General features: G+C 51.7%; 1 protein-coding gene across 1 annotated transcript in view; it reads left to right on the top strand.

Annotated features, from left to right (window-relative positions):
- Positions 1-21050, top strand: part of DUS3L (dihydrouridine synthase 3 like) — an 83889-nt gene that overhangs the window by 24743 nt on the left and 38096 nt on the right. The window contains exon 7 of the mRNA XM_075315627.1: positions 3268-3384. Coding sequence (XP_075171742.1) covers positions 3268-3384 — 117 coding nt within the window. The remainder of the gene's footprint in view (positions 1-3267; positions 3385-21050) is intronic.

Here is a 21050-nt window from a genome sequence, read left to right as displayed (position 1 = left end):
CCCGACCCTATCGCTAACATATCTAGGCATGGAGTTTCATACTCTCTCAGCGATAGTGAAGCTTCCGCTAGACAAACAGCATCACTACGGGCTGCAATCTCTTCTTTAAGAACCAGTCGCACACATTGAGACGCCTCATGCACTTCCTACGTAAGATGGTAGCAATGGAGGCAGTTCTTTTCGCGCAGTTTCATCTGCGTCCACTACAATGTGACATTCTCCGCCAATGGGACGGGGAGTCGACCTCCCTCAACAGAGTCGTCTTTCTTTCTCAGGCGGCCAAGGAATCTCTACGGTGGTGGCTTCTTCCCACCTCATGGTCAAAAAGAAGGTCCTTCCTATCCCCATCCTGGGCGATAGTTACGACAGACGCGAGTCTATCAGGGTGGGGAGCAGTTTTTTCTCCACCACAGCGCTCAGGGTACGTGGACTCAGCAAGAGTCCACCCTTCAGATCAATGTTCTTGAACACAGAGCAGTGTATCTTGCCCTACAAACCTTCCAACAGCAGCTGGACAGCAAGCAAATCCGACTTCAGTCGGACAACTCCACAGCGGTGGCATACATCAACCACCAAGGAAGAACGCGCAACCGGCAAGCCTTCCAGGAAGTCCGGCAGGTTCTGATGTGGGTGGAAGACACGGCATCCACCATATCCACAGTTCACATCCCAGGCGTGGAAAACTAGGAAGCTGACTTCCTAAGTCGCCGGGGTGTGGCCGAAAGGGTATGGTCTCTTCACCCGGACGGGTTTCAGGAGATCTGGCGCCGCTGACAGAGGCCGGACGTCGATCTAATGGCGTCACGGCACAACAACAATGTGCCAGCTTCATGGCACGGTTTCACAATCATCGAGCTCTGGCGGCAGACGCCTTAGTTCAGCATTGGTCGCAGTTCCAGCTACCTTATGTGCCACCTCTGGCATTGTTGCCCAGAGTGCTGCGCTAGATCAGGACCGACTGCGGCCGCGCCATCCTCGTCGCTACAGATTGGCCGAGGATGTTGTGGTTCCCGGTTCTGTGGTGCCTCACGGTAGGCTAACCGGGGGCACTACCAGACCAATCAGACTGGCTGTCTCAAGGGCCATTCTTCCATTTGAATTCTACGGCCCTCAACCTGATGGTGTGGCATTGAGTCCTGGAACCTAGTGTCGTCAGGATTACCTCAGGACGTGGTTGCCACCATGAGACAGGCTAGCATACCAACGTCCGCCAAGATTGACCACAGGACGTGGAAGATATTCTTATCTCGGTGCTCGGCGCAGGGTGTTTCTCCCTGGCCGGTTGCATCGTCTATGTTTCCTTCCTTCCTGCAATCTAGGTTGGAAAAAGGGTTGTCGCTCAGTTCCCTTTAGGGACAAGTCTCAGCGCTATCTGTATTTTTTCAGAAACGACTTCCTCAGGTACGCACGTTCCTACGGGGAGTTTGTCGTCTCAGCACTCCGTACAAGCGGCCGTTAGAGCCCTGGGATCTGAACAAGGTTCTAATTGCTCTCCAGATGCCGCCTTTCGAGCCTTTGAAAGAGGTCTCCCTTCCCGCTTTTCTCGGGAAGTGGCCTTCTAGTAACGGTCTCGTCTCTTAGGAGAGTTTCCGAGCTAGCAACGCTCTCATACAAATCTCCCTTCCTGGTCCTTCACCAGGACAGGGTAGTTCTGCGTCCGATTCCGGAATTTCTCCCTAAGGTGGTATCCCACTTTCATATCAATCAGGATATCACCTCACCTTCTTTGTGTCCTCGTCCAGTCCATCAATTTCAGAAGGATTTGCATCTGTTGGTTCTGGTGAGAGCACTCAGGTTCTACTTCCCGCATGGCGCTCCTGCGCCACCCGGATGCACTCTTTGTCCTTGTCGCTGGTCGGCGTAAACAGTCGCAAGCTTCTGAATCCACCCTGGCTCGGGGGATCGAGGAACCAATTCTTGAAACCTACAGTTCTACTGGGCTTCTGGTTCTCTCAAGGCTGAAGGCCCATTCTACCAGAGCCGTGGGTGCATCCTGGGCATTACGGCACCAGGCTACGGCTCAGCAGGTGTGTCAGGCACCTACCTGATTGAGTCTGCATACTTTTACCAAGCATTTTCAGGTGCATACCTACGCTTCGGCAGACGCCAGCCTAGGTAGATAAGTCCTTCAGGCGGCGATTGCCCACCTGTAGGAAAGGGCTGTTTGACGGCCCTATCACGAGGTATTCTTTTACCCACCCAGGGACTGCTTTTGGACGTCCCAATTGTCTGGGTCTCCCAATTCGGAGCGAAAAAGAAGGGAATTTTGTTTACTTACCGTAAATTCCTTTTCTTCTAGCTCCAATTGGGAGACCCAGCACCCGCCCTGTTTTCTCGGGGTTTTTTCTGTTTTTTCGGGTACACATGTTGTTCATGTGGTATGGTTCAGTTCTCCGATGTTTCCTCGGTTTGAATTGGTCTTTAAACCAGTTATTGGCTTTCCTCCTTCTTGCTTTGGCACTAAAACTGGTGAGCCAGTGATCCCACTGGGGGTGTATAGCCAGAAGGGGAGGGGCCTTACACTTTTAAGTGTAATACTTTGTGTGGCCTCCGGAGGCAATAGCTATACACCCAATTGTCTGGGTCTCCCAATTGGAGCTAGAAGAAAAGGAATTTACGGTAAGTAAACAAAATTCCCTTCTTTATGTTGCGGTGCCCATACTTTTGCACCGGTCAGATTTTGTTTAAATGCGGATTGCACATTTTCTGTTAGTACAATAAACCTCATTTCAATCCAGAAATATTACTCAGTCCATCAGTTATTAGATATATGAAACTGAAATAGCTGCTGCAAAAACCCAAATTGTTATAAAGAAAAAAGGTTAACATTAATAGGGGTGCCCAAACATTTTCATATGACTGTGTGTGTCTGTGTCTGTGTCTGTGTGTGATATATATGACCAGAATTGCTCTTATAGTCATCACCCTCCCACAGCGCTCCCAAAAAAGTGTAATAAAAAACAATCAAAATGTCATATATGTAAATAATAAAGACTAGAGGTCAGAATGCAGAAATGGCGACATGAAATTCAATTCTTGCTCTTTCCCGTTCTCTTGAGTCGGGATGAAGTCTCCATCAGCTCTCGTATCGGATACAGCCGCTAAAAAAATATAAAGCTGTCCCTCAGGACTCAAAATCAAGAAATATCCCAGGACCTTGGTATTTGCGTACATTTTCGACATCCCAAGCTTTTGGTTTTTTTTATTGCTTCCCTCCTTGTTGCTGTTTTAACCTTTTTAATGACTGAGTTTCATTCTTTTTTGCAGCTAGAGGGCGCCTTCCCGGACACAATGACCAAATGTGCAGAGCTGCTGAACAAAAGCATCGAGGTTGACTTTGTGGATATTAACGTCGGGTGTCCAATTGACTTGGTCTATAATAAGGTAAGGGTGTTTTTTTGTTTTTTTTTTATGCAGGCTTCGTTTTATGTCGTTTATATACTCTGTAGGAAATGAGCAACTTTGGTGTTAAAAGTTTTTTTTCCCAGGATCTGTCTTCCCCCCTGACCTGTTTGTTTTAGTGAAGTCATGTATTGTCCAATAAGACAATATCAGAGCAGTTTTTTTTTTCTTAAAACTATCCCTTTGTTGTTCCTCCTGTTAAAAAAACAGATCCTGTAAAGTTGCAAAAGTTTTCAATACTTTTATTTTAAAAACTTCTGTTTTTGATTTGAAGGAGTAGTGACTTTTCCATTTCAGAGGTGAAAACCTGGAAATATACTTCTGAGTTTGTCACCTACGCTTGTGACCAAAATCTTCCTGGATTCCAGACTGTCATGTTTTGTCTGCGCTGATACATTGTAGCAAACTATCAGCACAGAGAAGCGCCGCTACTGTATACGATGGGCTGCTGATAAGTCTTTGTGATTTTTTTTTTTTTGTTTCTATGGTAACGAATGTTACATCACATGAAAGCCTTATGTGTCTAATATATGTTTTCAAAATGTTGTGTTTGTTGCTTATGGCAACAGTGTTCTACACACGTGGGAAAACAAAATGCGATATTCACAGCAACTGAGAGCAGAGGAGGGATACAATTCTTGTTTCTACAAGGAAAGTCCGCGAAGGATGTTCATGGTGATATGTCGCAGACATTGGGGGATCAATGCCCTTCATATTCCAAAGTAAAGAACAGAGTTACCACATTTAAACCAGGCCACTTCAGCCCCAATGATGAGGAATGTCCTGGACGACCGAGAGTGGTTGTTGTTCCGGAGATCGTCGATGCTGTGCACAACTTCATACTGGAGAATCCACGAATTTCAGCTAAAGCAATAGTAGACATCATGGGGATTTCCCGTGAACGTGTTCGTGTCGTTATCCATGAGCATTTGGATATGAGGAAGCGATCTGCAAAGTGGGTCCCCAAATGTTTAACAACAGATCAGAGAAGCATGCGAGTGAAAACTTCCTGGTCCATTTGTCAGTGTTTCCAGGCTGATAAGAACTTCCTGGATCGACTGATCACTATTAATGAGACCTGGATTTATTTGTATGACCCTGAAAACAAGGAGCAGTCAAAAGAGTGGAGGCACAGTGGTTCTCCTCATCCAAAGAAGTTCAGGGTGCAAAAATCAGCCACTAGGGTGATGGCATCTGTGTTCTGGGATAAGGAGGGTGTGCTGCTAGTGGACTACCTTCAAAAGGGTTCCACCATCAATGCAAGGTATTACATTGAACTTTTGGACCAATTGAAGGCAGCTCTGAAAGCCAAGAGGCGTGGTAAGCTGTCCAAAGGAATCTTGTTCCTGCAAGACAACGCCTCCGCTCACACTGCACAAGCAACCACAGCAAAACTAGCAGAGCCGGGCTTCCAGCTGGTTAACCACCCACCTTATTTAATAATAATAAGTTTCTTTTTCGCTCCTAATTGGGAGACCCAGACAATTGGGGTGTATAGCTACTGCCTCCGGAGGCCGCACAAAGTACTACACTTAAAAGTGTAAGGCCCCTCCCCTTCTGGCTATACACCCCCCCGTGGGAGCACGGGTCCCTCAGTTTTTGCTTTGTGCGAAGGCGCATAGCTCCACTATTTAGTCAGCAGCAGCTGCTGACTATGTCGGATGGAAGAAAAGAGGGCCCATACAGGGCCCCCAGCATGCTCCCTTCTCACCCCACTTTCTGTCGGTGGTGCTTGTTAAGGTTGAGGTACCCATTGCGGGTACGGAGGCTGGAGCCCACATGCTGATTCCTTCCCCATCCCCATTAGGGCTCTGGGCGAAGTGGGATTTTACCGGTCTCCAGGCACTGAGACCGTGCTCCATCCACAGCCCCTGGAGAAGCCGCTGGATATGGAGCGGAGTATCGTCAGGGACATGGCCCTGCTCCGTCAAGGTACTCTGTGTCCCCGTGCATACGCGCGCACACCGCAGCATTGCTGGGTGTGTTAGTGCGCCGGGGACAACAGCGCTGCTGCGCTTGTGCCATTTCCTCACTTCAGCTTAGCTGAGTGGGTAGACTCAGTGAGAACGGTCGCGCCGGCCGCTGGGACTGCGACGCGGCTGGGACTTGTGGTGCGCCGGGGACTTCCGCGCTGACCGTGCATATATCACGGCCGCGCTTATTACTACAGTCCCCGGCTTTTGCGGCCTAGTTCGTTCGTTCCCGCCTCCGCACCTGCCAGTCAGGAGGAGGGCGGGACGCTGTACAGAGCATCAGCGCTGAGGGCTGGAGTCTTTTTTACATACTCCAGCCCTCACACCAGGCACAGTAGGACGCAGTTTCCCGCACTTTGTTTGTGGCACGCCCACGGTCCGCCCCTCTTCACTGAACGCCGGCAGCCATTCCTGCCTGCACGCTGAGCTGCAGAGGGGAGACGGGGAGACCCAGACACGGGATTCTACGGCCTCATACCCGCTGTTCAGCGGGCGGTAAGCAGCCCTCAAGGGCTCACCCCCACTTGTGCCGTTTGTATACTGAGTATTTTGTGTTTGCAAATACTTTGTACTGTACGGTCGCTGGTGATTCTCGGCTATATACCCTCCTAGATTACAAGGAGGCAACAGCATGTCGTCCGCAAAACGCAAGGGTGCTAAGGCACAGACATTATATGCTGCCTGTACCGCATGTGGGGCTGCTCTACCGGCAGGTTCCACTGAACCCCATTGTGTGCAGTGCTCGGCCCCTGTGCAACTTGCACAGCCGGGGCCTCTGCTGGACGTGACCCAGAGTGTACCACCTGTGAATGCTGTCCAGGTGACAGGAACGGAGTTTGCAGCTTTTGCTGACAGATTGTCTATGACCATGTCAAAGATTCTTGAAACATTGCAGTCTAGACCAGTAACTCATCATTGCTCCCTGGTCCCCCTCAGCTGGAACACTTCCAAGCTCCGGGGGTGTCACATGCACCCCAGGGTGACGATTCTGACTCAGACAACAGTCCCAGACAACCTAAGCGGGCTCGTTATGAGGGGCCCTCAACTTCGTCTCACTGGTCAGGATCCCAGCGGGACGAATCTATGGGTGATGAGGCGGATGTAACTGATCAAGATTCTGATCCTGGGACCGCTCTCAATCTGGATACACCGGATGGTGACGCCATAGTGAATGATCTTATAGCGTCCATCAATAGGATGTTAGATATTTCCCCGCCAGCTCTTCCTGCGGAGGAGGCAGCTTCACAGCAGGAGAAATTCCATTTCAGATATCCCAAGCGTAAATTAACCCCTTCACGACCGGCCGATTTTTCGCTTTCCGTTTTTTTTTTTCGCCATTCTTTTTCTGAGAGACGTAACTTTTTTATTTCTTCGGCGCTCTATTGGGAGACCCAGACGATTGGATTGGGTGTATAGCACTGCCTCCGGAGGCCACACAAAGCAATTACACTAAAAAGTGTAAGGCCCCTCCCCTTCTGGCTATACACCCCCAGTGGGATCACTGGCTCACCAGTTTTCTGCTTTGTGCGAAGGAGGTCAGACATCCACGCATAGCTCCACTGTTTGTAGTCAGCAGTAGCTGCTGGCTATATCGGATGGAAGAAAAGAGGGCCCATATGGGGCCCCCAGCATGCTCCCTTCTCACCCGCGGTGGTGCTTGTAAGGTTGAGGTACCTATTGCTGGTACAGAGGCTGGAGCCCACATGCTGTTTTCCTTCCACATCCCCTGGAGGGCTCTGTGGAAGTGGGATCTTACCGGCCCCCAAGCCCTGGGGCCGGGCTCCATCCACAGACCCAGAGAACCTGCTGGATTTGGAGCGGGAGTGCCGTTCAGGGACAAGGCCCTGCAACTTTCAGGTACTCTGTGTCCCCGGCAGGCACGGACACTCTCAAGGCTTGCTGAGCGTTATAGTGCGCCGGGGACAGTAGCGCTGTGCGCTGGGGCTAGGTCACTGCAGCTTTGCTGAGTGACGTTACATGTTGGGAACTACTGCGCCGACCGCTCCTGGAGCGGCGGCGCAGCTGCGACTTGTGGTGCGCCGGGGACTTTGCGCCGACCGCGCTTTTACGGCGGCGGCGCTTCTAACTTTAGCCCCCGGCTTTTGCGGCCTAGCGCCGCTTCGTTCCCGCCCCCACCCTGTCAATCAGGGTTGGGGAGAGACGCTGCTCAATAGGCAGCGCCGAGGGCTGGAGCTTTATTTACATGCTCCAGCCCTCTCACTAGGCACAGTGGGAAGCAGGCTTCCCGCTCTTCGTCTGTATACGCCCAGGGCCCGCCCCCCCTCTCCACAAGGACTCCGGCAGCCATTACACATGCGGTCTGGCTGGGGAAGGGCAGCAGGCTCTGGGAGACCCAGACTAAAGGGATTTCGGCGCCCACACACCGCTCCTAAGCGGGCGGTAAGCAGCACTTTAGTGCTGGCCCCACTAGTGCCTCAGTGTTATATTAGTGTACTTTTTTCTTGGTACCATATATATATATATATATATAGTTGCACTGTAAGGTCGCTTCTTGGCTGGACACCCTGTTCTGCTCTGAGGAGGCAGCAACATGTCATCCGCAAAACGCAAGGGTGCCAAGGCACGGGCTGTGTACACTGTTTGTACTGCATGTGGGGCTAATCTACCAGCAGGCTCCAACGACTCTCATTGTGTGCAATGTTCAGTCCCAGTGGCACTTCGTCAGCCAGAGCCTATTGTGGTGGTAGCCCAGTCAGAGACGCCTGTGAACCCTGCCCCGGTGACGGGGACAGACTTTGCAGTTTTTGCTGATAAAATGTCTGTGACTATGACAAAAATCCTGGAGACCTTGCAGGCCAGGCCAGTTATTCAGACCATGGACACTGCTGCGTCTATGCTCTCCGGTCCCCCTCAGTTGGAACTAATCCGTGCTCCAAGGGGGTCTCAAGCATCACAGGCTGAAGTCTCTGACTCAGATGACAGTCCCAGGCAGCCTAAGCGAGCTCGCTGGGAAAGACCCTCCACGTCATCACACTGCTCAGGGTCTCAGCGAGAAGAGTCTCTCTGTGATGAGACTGAGGACGGTGATCAGGATTCTAATCCTGAGGCCCCTCTCAATCTGGATGCCCCTGATGGTGACGCCATGGTTAATGACCTTATATCGGCAATTAATAGACTGTTGGATATTTCTCCCCCAGCCCCTTCTGCAGAGGAGGCAGCTGCACAGCAGGAGAAGTTCCATTTCCTATATCCCAAGCGTAAATTAAGTGCTTTTTTGGACCACTCTGACTTCAGAGAATCGATCCAGAAACACGACGCTCATCCAGACAAGCGTTTCTCTAAACGTTCTAAGGATACCCGTTATCCTTTTCCCTCTGAGGTGGCCAAACGCTGGACCCAGTGTCCAAAGGTGGATCCCCCAATTTCCAAGCTTGCGGCTAGATCCATAGTCGCAGTAGAGGATGGCGCTTCACTTAAAGATGCCAACGACAGACAGATGGACCTTTGGTTGAAATCTGTCTATGAAGCTATCGGCGCGTCGTTTGCTCCAGCATTCGCGGCCGTGTGGGCACTCCAAGCTATTTCAGCTGGTTTAGCACAGGTGGATGCTATCATACATCCAGCAGTGCCGCAAGTGGCGTCCCTAACTTCGCAAATGTCTGCGTTTGCGACCTATGCTATCAATGCTGTCCTAGAATCTACGAGCCGTACCGCTATGGCGTCCGCCAATTCTGTGGTTTTGCGCAGAGCCTTGTGGTTAAAGGACTGGAAAGCAGATGCTGGTTCCAAAAAATGCTTAACCAGCTTGCCATTATCTAGAGACAGACTGTTTGGTGAGCCATTGGCTGAAATCATAAAACAGTCCAAGGGTAAGGACTCTTCCTTACCACAGCCCAGAGCAAGTAAACCTCAACAGAAAAAGTGGCAGTCGAGGTTTCGGTCCTTTCGAGGCTCGGGCAAGGCCCAATTCTCCTCGTCCAAAAGGACTCAGAAAGAACAAGGGAGCTCAGATTCCTGGCGGGCTCACCTGGATCCTAGCGTCTTCAGGATTGTCCCAAGGGGTCGTTGCCACCATGAGACAGGCTAGGAAGCCCACGTCCGCTAAGATCTACCACAGAACGTGGAGGATATTCTTATCCTGGTGCTCTGCTCAGGGAGTGTCTCCCTGGCCATTTGCATTGCCTACCTTTCTTTCTTTCCTGCAATCTGGGTTAGAAAAAGGTTTGTCGCTCGGCTCCCTTAAAGGTCAGGTCTCGGCGCTATCCGTCTTTTTTCAGAGGCGTTTGGCACGCCTTCCTAAGGTGCGCACGTTCCTACAGGGGGTTTGCCATATTGTACCCCCGTACAAGCGGCCGTTAGATCCATGGGATCTGAACAGGGTACTAGTTGCCCTCCAGAAGCCGCCCTTCGAGCCTCTGAGGGAGGTTTCACTTTCTAGACTATCACAGAAAGTGGCTTTTCTGGTAGCGATCACATCTCTTCGGAGAGTGTCTGAGCTAGCAGCGCTGTCATCCAAGGCTCCTTTCCTGGTCTTCCACCAGGACAAGGTAGTGCTGCGCCCCATTCAGGAGTTTCTCCCGAAGGTGGTATCCTCTTTTCATCTTAATCAGGATATCTCTTTGCCTTCTTTTTGTCCTCATGCAGTTCATCGGTATGAGAAGGATTTACATTTGTTAGATCTGGTGAGAGCACTCAGAATCTACATTTCCCGCACGGCGCCCTTGCGCCGTTCGGATGCACTCTTTGTCCTTGTCGCTGGTAAGCGCAAAGGGTCGCAGGCTTCTAAGGCCACCCTGGCTCGATGGATCAAAGAACCAATTCTTGAAGCCTACCGTTCTGCTGGGCTTCCGGTTCCATCAGGGCTGAAGGCCCATTCTACCAGAGCCGTGGGTGCATCCTGGGCATTACGACACCAGGCTACGGCTCAACAGGTGTGCCAGGCAGCTACCTGGTCGAGTCTGCACACTTTCACCAAACATTATCAGGTGCATACCTATGCTTCGGCGGACGCCAGCCTAGGTAGAAGAGTCCTGCAGGCGGCAGTTGCCTCCCCGTAGGGGAGGTCTGTCTTGCAGCTCTAACATGAGGTATTTCTTTACCCACCCAGGGACAGCTTTTGGACGTCCCAATCGTCTGGGTCTCCCAATAGCGCGCCGAAGAAGAAGGGAATTTTGTTACTTACCGTAAATTCCTTTTCTTCTAGCTCTTATTGGGAGACCCAGCACCCGCCCTGTTGTCCTTCGGGATTTTTGGTTTGTTTGCGGGTACACATGTTGTTCATGTTGAACGGTTTTCAGTTCTCCGATGTTACTCGGAGAGAATTTGTTTAAACCAGTTATTGGCTTTCCTCCTTCTTGCTTTTGCACTAAAACTGGTGAGCCAGTGATCCCACTGGGGGTGTATAGCCAGAAGGGGAGGGGCCTTACACTTTTTAGTGTAATTGCTTTGTGTGGCCTCCGGAGGCAGTGCTATACACCCAATCCAATCGTCTGGGTCTCCCAATAAGAGCTAGAAGAAAAGGAATTTACGGTAAGTAACAAAATTCCCTTCTTTTCAGTCAATATGGTCATGTGAGGGCTCATTTTTTGCGGAACGAGCTGTACTTTTAAATGAAACCATCAGTTTTCCCATATAGTGTACTAGAAAATGGCAAAAAAATTCCAAATGCTGAAAAATTGCAAAAAAAGTGCGATAGCACTATGGTTTTTGAGATATTTTATTCACTGTGTTCACTATATGGTAAAACTGATGTGTGGGTGTGATGCCTCAGGTCAGTGCGAGTTCGTAGACACCAAACATGTATAGGTTTACTTTTATATAAGGGTTTAAAAAAAAATCGGAAGTTTGTCCGAAAAAAGTGGCGCACGTTTTACGCCATATTCCGTGACCCGTAGCGTTCTCATTTTTCGGGATCTTAGGCTCAATGACGGCTTATTTTTTGCGTCTCGAGCTGACGTTTTTAACGGTACCATTTTTGCGCAGATGCTACGTTTTGATCGCCTCTTATTGCATTTTGCGCAAAAGTTGTGGTGACAAAAAAACGTCGTTTTGGCGTTTGGAATTTTTTTGCCGCTACGCCGTTTACTGATCAGATTAATTGATTTTATATTTTGATAGATTGGGCGTTTCTGAACGCGGCGATACCAAATGTGTGTATATTTTTTATTTTTTTAACCCTTTAATTTTCAATGGGGCGAATGGGGGGTGATTTGAACTTTTAGGTTTTTTTGTTTTTTTTTAATTTTTTAAAACTTATTTTTTAACTTTTTTTTTTTATTTTACTAGTCCCCCTAGGGGGCTATTGCGATCAGCATTCCGATCGCTCTGCAGTATCTGCTGATCACAGCCACAAGGCTGTAAACAGCAGATACGCTCTCTTTCTCTTTTGCTGTGCCCCGGGCACAGCGAAAGTGAAACTAAGTCAGGTGTAGTACAGGAGTCATCACATGACCCTGTGCTACCATGACAACTATCGGGAGTCACGTGATCGCGTCACGTGACTTCCGGTTTCGGCGGTAAGTAAAAACTTTACCGCGATCGCGCTTATAATGGCGCTGTCATGTATTGACAGCGCCATATAAGGGGTTAATCGGCACGAGCAGATAACGATTCTGCTCGTGCCTAGCAGGCACACATCTCAGCTGTGAAAATCAGCTGAGATGTGTGCCGATCGCGGCATGCTGCCGCCGGAGGACCGCGGGCAGTAAGATTATGTCATTTAGGACGTAATTTTACGGCCCGCGGTCGTTAAGGGGTTAAGCACTTTTCTTGACCACTCTGACTTTAGAGATGCAATCCAGAAACACCACGCTTATCCTGAGAAGCGGTTTTCTAAACGGCTTAAAGATACACGCTATCCTTTTCCCCCTGACGTGGTCAAGGGTTGGACCCAGTGTCCCAAGGTGGACCCTCCAATCTCCAGGCTTGCAGCTAGATCTTTAGTTGCAGTAGAAGATGGAGCGGCACTTAAAGATGCCACTGACAGGCAGATGGAGCTCTGGCTGAAATCCATCTATGAAGCTATTGGAGCGTCGTTGGCGCCAGCTTTTGCAGCCGTATGGGCACTCCAAGCCATTTCAGCTGGGCTTATACAAGTCGACTCGGTCACACGTACATCTGCCCCGCAGGTGGCACCATTGACCTCTCAAATGTCTGCATTCGCGTCTTACGCGATTAATGCTGTCCTGGACTCTACGAGCCGTACGGCGGTGGCGTCAGCCAACTCCGTGGTTTTGCGCAGAGCCCTGTGGTTGAGAGAATGGAAGGCAGATTCTGCTTCCAAGAAGTGCTTAACCAGTTTGTCTTTTTCTCGCGACCGATTGTTTGGGGAGCGTTTGGATGAAATCATTAAACACTCCAAGGGTAAGGACTCATCCTTACCTCAACACAGACAAAACAAGCCCCAACAAAGGAGGGGTCAGTCTGGTTTTCGGTCCTTTCGAGGCTCAGGCAGGTCCCAATTCTCCTCGTCCAAAAGGACTCAAAAGGATCAGAGAGGCTCAGATTCTTGGCGGACTCAGTCACGCCCAAAAAAGACAGCAGGAAGAACCGTTACCAAGACGGCTTCCTCATGACTTTCACCCTCCTCTCTCCGCATCCTCGGTCGGTGGCAGGCTCTCCCGCTTTGGCGACATTTGGCTGTCACAGGTCAAAGACCGTTGGGTGAAGGACATTCTGTCTCACGGGTACAGGATAGAGTTCAGCTCTCGTCCTCCAACTCGTTTCTTCAGAACGTCCCCACCGCCCGACCGAGCCGATGCTCTGCTGCAGGCGGTGGCCGCTCTAAAGGCGGAAGGAGTGGTGACTTCCGTTCCTCTTCAGGAACAAGGTCACGGTTTTTACTCCAATCTGTTTGTGGTGCCAAAGAAGGACGGGTCCTTTCGGCCCGTCCTGGATCTAAAGTTGCTCAACAAACACGTAAAAACCAGGAGGTTCCGGATGGAATCTCTACGCTCCGTCATAGCCTCAATGTCTCAAGGAGATTTCTTAGCATCAATAGACATCAAAGATGCTTATCTTCACGTGCCGATTGCGCCAGAGCATCAGCGTTTTCTACGCTTCGTTATAGAAAGCGAACACCTGCAGTTCGTAGCGTTACCTTTCGGGCTGGCTACAGCCCCTCGGGTCTTCACCAAGGTCATGGCAGCAGTAGTAGCTGTCCTGCACTCGCAGGGTCACTCCGTGATCCCGTATTTGGACGATCTACTTATAAAGGCACCCTCTCAAGAGGCATGCCAACACAGTCTGGACGTGGCACTGAAGACTCTCCAGAGTTTCGGGTGGATTATCAACTTTTCAAAGTCAAATCTAACCCCGACCCAATCACTAACATATCTTGGCATGGAGTTTCATACTCTCTCAGCGATAGTGAAGCTTCCACTGGACAAGCAGTGCTCTCTGCAGACAGGGGTGCAATCTCTCCTGCAGAACCAGTCCCACTCCTTGAGGCGCCTCATGCATTTCCTAGGGAAGATGGTGGCAGCAATGGAAGCAGTCCCTTTCGCGCAGTTTCATCTGCGTCCTCTACAATGGGACATTCTCCGCCAATGGGACGGGAAGTCGACGTCCCTCGACAGGGATGTCTCCCTCTCTCAGGCAGCCAAGGACTCTCTCCGATGGTGGCTTCTTCCCACCTCATTGTCAAAAGGAAAGTCGTTCCTACCCCCATCCTGGGCGGTGGTCACGACAGATGCGAGCCTATCAGGGTGGGGAGCAGTGTTTCTTCACCACAGGGCTCAGGGTACGTGGACTCAGAGAGAGTCCACCCTTCAGATCAATGTTCTGGAAATCCGAGCAGTCTATCTTGCTCTGCGAGCCTTCCAACAGTGGCTGGAGGGTAAGCAGATCCGGATTCAGTCGGACAATTCCACAGCGGTGGCGTACATCAACCACCAAGGGGGAACACGCAGTCGGCAAGCCTTTCAAGAAGTCCGGCGGATTCTGACGTGGGTGGAAAACACAGCATCCACCATATCCGCAGTTCACATCCCAGGCGTGGAAAACTGGGAAGCAGACTTTCTCAGTCGCCAGGGCATGGACGCAGGGGAATGGTCCCTTCACCCGGACGTGTTTCAGGAGATCTGTCGCCGCTGGGGGATGCCGGACGTCGACCTGATGGCGTCACGGCACAACAACAAGGTCCCGGTTTTCATGGCACGGTCTCACGATCACCGAGCTCTGGCGGCAGACGCCTTAGTTCAGGATTGGTCGCAGTTCCGACTACCTTATGTGTTTCCACCTCTGGCATTGTTGCCCAGAGTGCTCCGCAAAATCAGGTCCGACTGCCGTTGCGCCATTCTCGTCGCTCCAGACTGGCCAAGGAGGTCGTGGTACCCGGATCTGTGGCATCTTACGGTAGGACAACCGTGGGCGCTACCAGGCCGTCCAGACTTGCTGTCTCAAGGGCCGTTTTTCCATCTGAATTCTGCGGCCCTGAACCTGACTGTGTGGCCATTGAGTCCTGGATCCTAGGGACCTCAGGTTTATCTCATGATGTTGTTGCCACCATGAGACAGGCTAGGAAACCATCCTCCGCCAAGATCTACCACAGAACGTGGAAGATATTCTTATCTTGGTGCTCCGCTCAGGGAGTTTCTCCCTGGCCATTTGCATTGCCTATTTTTCTTTCCTTCCTGCAGTCTGGGTTGGAAAAAGGTTTGTCGCTTAGCTCCCTTAAAGGACAAGTCTCTGCGCTATCCGTATTCTTTCAGAAGCGCCTGGCGCGACTTCCTAAGGTACGCACGTTCCTGCAAGGGGTTTGTCATATCGTTCCCCCTTACAAGCGGCGATTGGAACCCTGGGATCTGAACAAGGTTCTAATTGCTCTCCAGAAGCCACCTTTCGAGCCTATGAAGGAGATTTCCTTTTCTCGGCTTTCACAGAAAGTGGCTTTTCTGGTGGCGGTCACGTCTCTTCGGAGAGTGTCAGAGCTGGCGGCGTTATCTTGCAAATCTCCCTTCCTGGTGTTTCACCAAGACAAGGTAGTACTGCGTCCAATTCCAGAGTTTCTTCCCAAAGTGGTATCTTCCTTTCATCTCAATCAGGATATCACTTTACCATCTTTGTGTCCGCATCCAGTTCACCAATTTGAAAAGGGTTTGCATCTGTTGGACCTGGTGAGAGCACTCAGGATCTACATTTCCCGCACGGCGCCTCTGCGCCGTTCGGATGCACTCTTTATCCTGGTCGCTGGTCAGCATAAAGGGTCGCAAGCTTCCAAATCCACCCTTGCGCGGTGGATCAAGGAACCAATTCTTCACGCCTACCGTTCTGCTGGGCTTCCGACTCCTTCTGGACTGAAGGCCCATTCTACCAGAGCCGTGGGTGCATCCTGGGCATTACGGCATCAGGCTACGGCTCAGCAGGTGTGCCAGGCGGCTACCTGGTCGAGTCTGCACACTTTTACCAAGCATTATCAGGTGCATACCTACGCTTCGGCGGATGCCAGCCTAGGTAGACAAGTCCTGCAGGCGGCGGTGGCCCACCTGTAAGAAAGGGCTGCCTGACAGCCCGATCACGAGGTATTCTTTTACCCACCCAGGGACTGCTTTTGGACGTCCCAATTGTCTGGGTCTCCCAATTAGGAGCGAAAAAGAAGAAGGGAATTTTGTTTACTTACCGTAAATTCCTTTTCTTCTAGCTCCAATTGGGAGACCCAGCACCCGCCCTGTTTTTTCTTAGGGTATTTGTTTTTCGGGTGCACATGTTGTTCATGTTGATAAGTTACGTTCTCCGATATTGTTATCGGATTGAATTTGTTTTTGAAACAGTTATTGGCTTTCCTCCTTCTTGCTTTTGCACTAAAACTGAGGGACCCGTGCTCCCACGGGGGGGTGTATAGCCAGAAGGGGAGGGGCCTTACACTTTTAAGTGTAGTACTTTGTGCGGCCTCCGGAGGCAGTAGCTATACACCCCAATTGTCTGGGTCTCCCAATTGGAGCTAGAAGAAAAGGAATTTTAGGTAAGTAAACAAAATTCCCTTCTTTATTTCTATAGCGCTAACATATTCCGCAGCACTTTACAATTCAGAGGAGATATGTACAGACAATATCTTATTAATATATTATTTACCAAATCTAGCTCCCTCCGACTATCATCTGTTTCTAAGCCTGAAGAAACCCCTCAAGGGACCAAATTTCACACCATTTATGATGCCATGGCTGCTTCGGATGTCTGGTTTGAGGCACAACCGAAATCCTTCTTTCTTTGTCGCTCCATTGGGAGACCCAGACAATTGGGTGTATAGCTTCTGCCTCCGGAGGCCACACAAAGTATTACACTTTAAAAAGTGTAACCCCTCCCCTCTGCCTATACACCCTCCCGTGGCTCACGGGCTCCTCAGTTTTATGCTTTGTGTTGAAGGAGGCACACATTCACTCGAGCTCCCATTTTAGTCAGCAGCAGCTGCTGATTGTATCGGATGGAAGAAAAGAGGGCCCCCACAGGGCTCCCGGCATGCTCCCTTCTCACCCCACTGAGTCGGCGGTGCTGTTAAGGTTGAGGTACCCATTGCGGGTACAAAGGCTGGAGCCACATGCCGTTTTCCTTCCCCATCCCTTAGAGGCTCTGGGAGAAGTGGGATCCTAACCGGTCATCCATTCACTGGGACCGGGCTCCCTCCGCATCCCCTGTGGGAATCTGACGGACAGGAGACTTGGTATCATCAGGGACAGGGCCCTGCATCTAAAGGTACTCTGTGTCCCCTTGGGGACGGTGCATGGAGCGTTTTTGTCACAGACGCTGCAGCGGCTGCTGTATTTTTATGACGACCGGGACTACCGCGCCGACCGCGCCTGTTTGCCGGCCGCGGTATTAAATTTAGTCCCCGGCTTCATGCGGCCTAGTGCCATAACTCCCGCCCCCGGGCCTGCCAGTCAGGGGTAAGGGCGGGACGGTCGACCTGACGTCGACAGTGAGGGCTGGAGCACACTTTAGGTGTCCTCCTCCCCCCTCACTAATCACTGTGGGGCACCAGATTCCCGCACTTTATTAGTCGAAGCCCACGGCTCCCTCCTCCCCTGAGAACGCCGGCAGCCATGTTTTAAACACATTCTGCCGGTGGAGGACTTCTGGAGCTCTGGGAGACCCAAGGCAGGGAATCTGGTGGACACACACCGCTTTGGGCGGTCGGTAAGCCACACCGGTCACCCGCTGCTGGTCCTCCTAGGGTGCCGAAGTGTATATATATAGATATATTAGTATACATTTTCTCTGTTCGGCCGCATTGTTTTGCTTTTGGCTATATACCCTCAGTGATCACTCTCCTAGGAGACAACAGCATGTCGTTCACAAGGAGCAAGGGTGCCAAGACACAGGGTTATTTTGCAACCTGTACCTCTTGTGCGGCTATGCTACCTGCAGGTTCCACCTACCCTCACTGTGAGCAATGCTCGGGCCCTGTGGCACTTGCTCAGCTGGAGCCTAGGGCACTGGTGGGACCCTCGGCTCAGGTGGAACCGCCGGCTTCCCCTGTCCAGGTGGCAGGGACAGAGTTTGCAGTTTTAGCTGAGAAACTCTCTGAGTCGCTTTCACAATCCATGGCTCAGTCTATGGACAAATGGTCTGCTAAGATACTAGAAGCCTTGCAGTCCAGACCGGCCCTTACACAGGCCCCGGGCACTGCGGGATCATCGCCCCCAGGCCCCTCTCGGTCTGCGCCACAGCGTGCTCCCGGGGTGGCCCCTAGGTCTCACGGGGAGGACTCCGGCACGGACCGCAGTCCCAGACCGGCTAAGCGGGCTCGCTGGGAATCTTCCCCGACTTCATCACGCTGTTCGGGGTCTCAGCTTGAGGACTCTCTGGAGGATGAAGCGGAGGTCGCAGCCCAGGGCTCTGACCCTGACGTTGCTCTGATACACCTGAAGGGGACGCCATAGTAAACGACCTTATAGCGTCCATCAACCAGGTGCTAGATCTTTCTCCCCCAACTCCACCTGTAGAGGAATCGGCTTCACAGCAGGAGAAACACCAGTTTAGGTTTCCCAAACGTACACGGAGTGCTTTTTTCGATCACTCTAACTTCAGAGATGCTGTCCAGAAGCACAGAGTTTTTCCGGACAAGCGCTTTACTAAGCGCCTTAATGACACACGTTACCCCTTCCCCTCTGACGTAGTTAAGGGTTGGGCTCAATGTCCCAAGGTGGATCCTCCAGTCTCTAGACTGGCGGCTAGATCCGTAGTATCAGTGGCTGACTGTTCATCGCTCAAGGATGCCACTGACAGGCAGATAGAGCTCCTAATGAAATCCATCTATGAAGCCATAGGCGCCTCTTTTGCTCCGGCCTTTGCAGCCGTGTGGGCACTCCAAGCTATCTCAGCTTGTCTGTCTGAGATTAATGCGGTCACACGTACCTCTGCTCCGCAAGTAGCGTCTTTGACTTCTCAGGCGTCGGTATTTTCATCCTACGCCATGAATGCTGTCCTGGACTCTGCTAGCCGTACAGCGGTAGCATCCGCCAATTCGGTGGCAGTCCGCAGGGCCATGTGGCTACGCGAATGGAAGGCAGACTCTGCTTCCAAGAAGTTCTTAACCGGTTTGCCATTTTCTGGCGACCGATTGTTTGGCGAGCGATTGGATGAAATTATTAAGCAATCCAAGGGAAAGGACTCGTCCTTACCCCAGTCCAAACCAAACAGACCTCAGCAACGGAAAATTCAAGCAAGGTTTCGGTCCTTTCGGCCCTCAGCCAGATCCCAATCCTCCTCGTCCAACAGGCCACAGAAGAGCCAGAGGAACTCTTCTGCATGGCGGTCTAAGTCACGTCCTCCAAAGACCGCCGGAGGCACCGTCTCCAAGGCGGCCTCCTCATGACTTTCGGCCCCCACAAACCGCATCCTCGGTCGGTGGCAGGCTCTCCCGCTTTGGCGACGCCTGGTGGCCACATGTCCAAGACCGATGGGTGAGAGACATTCTGTCTCACGGTTACAGGATAGAGTTCAGCTCTCGTCCTCCGACTCGTTTCTTCAGAACATCTCCGCCCCCCTTGCGAACCGATGCACTTTTTCAGGCGGTGAACACTCTGAAGACAGAAGGAGTAGTGATCCCCGTTCCCCTTCAGGAACGTGGTCGCGGTTTTTACTCCAACTTGTTCGTGGTGCCAAAAAAGGACGAATCATTCCGTCCCGTTTTGGACCTCAAACTACTCAAGAGACATGTGAGAACCAGACGGTTTCGCATGGAATCTCTCCGCTCGGTCATCGCTTCGATGTCCCAAGGAGACTTCCTAGCATCAATCGACATCAGGGATGCTTATCTCCATGTGCCGATCGCACCAGAGCATCAACGCTTCCTGCGTTTCGCCATCGGGGACGAACACCTTCAGTTTGTGGCACTGCCTTTTGGCCTGGCGACAGCCCCACGGGTCTTCACCAAGGTCATGGCATCCGTTGTGGCAGTCCTACACTCTCAGGGCCACTCGGTGATCCCTTACTTAGATGATCTCCTAGTCAAGGCACCCTCCCGGGTGGCATGTCAACACAGCCTGACCGTTGCTCTGGAGACTCTCCAGAGGTTCGGGTGGATCATCAATTTCCCAAAGTCAAAATTGACTCCGACCCAATCACTGACTTACCTCGGGATGGAGTTTCATACTCTCTCAGCGATTGTCAAGCTACCGCTGGACAAACAGCGTTCACTGCAGACAGGGGTGCACTCTCTTCTTCGGGCCCAGTCACACCTTTTGAGACGCCTTATGCACTTCCTGGGGAAGATGGTGGCAGCAATGGAGGCAGTCCCCTTTGCGCAGTTTCATCTGCGTCCACTCCAATGGGACATTCTCCGCAAATGGGACAGGAGGTCGACGTCCCTAGACCGGAACGTCTCTTTCTCTGGCAGCCAAAACCTCTCTTCAGTGGTGGCTTCTTCCCACTTCTCTGTCGAAGGGAAAATCCTTTCTGCCCCCATCCTGGGCTGTGGTCACGACGGACGCGAGTCTGTCAGGGTGGGGAGCGTTTTTTCTCCACCACAGGGCTCAGGGAACCTGGACTCCGACAGAGTCCTCCCTTCAGATCAATGTTCTGGAGATAAGGGCAGTGTATCTAGCCCTAAAGGCGTTCCATCGGTGGCTGGAGGGCAGGCAGATCCGCATACAGTCGGACAACGCCACGGCGGTCGCGTACATCAACCACCAGGGCGGCACGCGCAGCCGTCAAGCCTTCCAAGAAGTTCGGCGGATTCTGCTGTGGGCGGAGACCACAGCCTCCACCATCTCCGCAGTTCACATCCCGGGCGTAGAAAACTGGGAAGCAGACTTTCTCAGTCGCCAGGGCATGGACGCAGGGGAATGGTCTCTTCACCCGGACGTGTTTCAAGAGATCTGTTGCCGCTGGGGAACGCCGGACGTCGATCTCATGGCGTCTCGGCACAACAACAAAGTCCCGGCATTCATGGCACGGTCTCAGGATCACAGAGCTCTGGCGGCGGACGCATTAGTTCAGGATTGGTCGTAGTTTCGACTGTTTTATGTATTTCCTCCTCTGACAATGCTGCCCAGAGTGTTACGCAAGATCAGGTCCGACTGCCGCCGCGCCATCCTCGTCGCTCCAGACTGGCCGAGGAGGTCGTGGTACCCGGATCTGTGGCACCTCACGGTGGGTCAACCGTGGGCACTCCCAGACCGACCAGACTTGCTGTCTCAAGGGCCATTTTTCCATCTGAATTCTGCGGCCCTCAACCTGACTGTGTGGCCATTGAGTCCTGGCTCCTAGTGTCCTCAG

Source organism: Anomaloglossus baeobatrachus, chromosome 6 (assembly GCF_048569485.1).
Source record: "Anomaloglossus baeobatrachus isolate aAnoBae1 chromosome 6, aAnoBae1.hap1, whole genome shotgun sequence".
Classification (NCBI taxonomy): domain Eukaryota; kingdom Metazoa; phylum Chordata; class Amphibia; order Anura; family Aromobatidae; genus Anomaloglossus; species Anomaloglossus baeobatrachus.
Note: the sequence above shows the minus strand (reverse complement) of the source record. Positions and strands in the feature narration are given on the sequence as shown.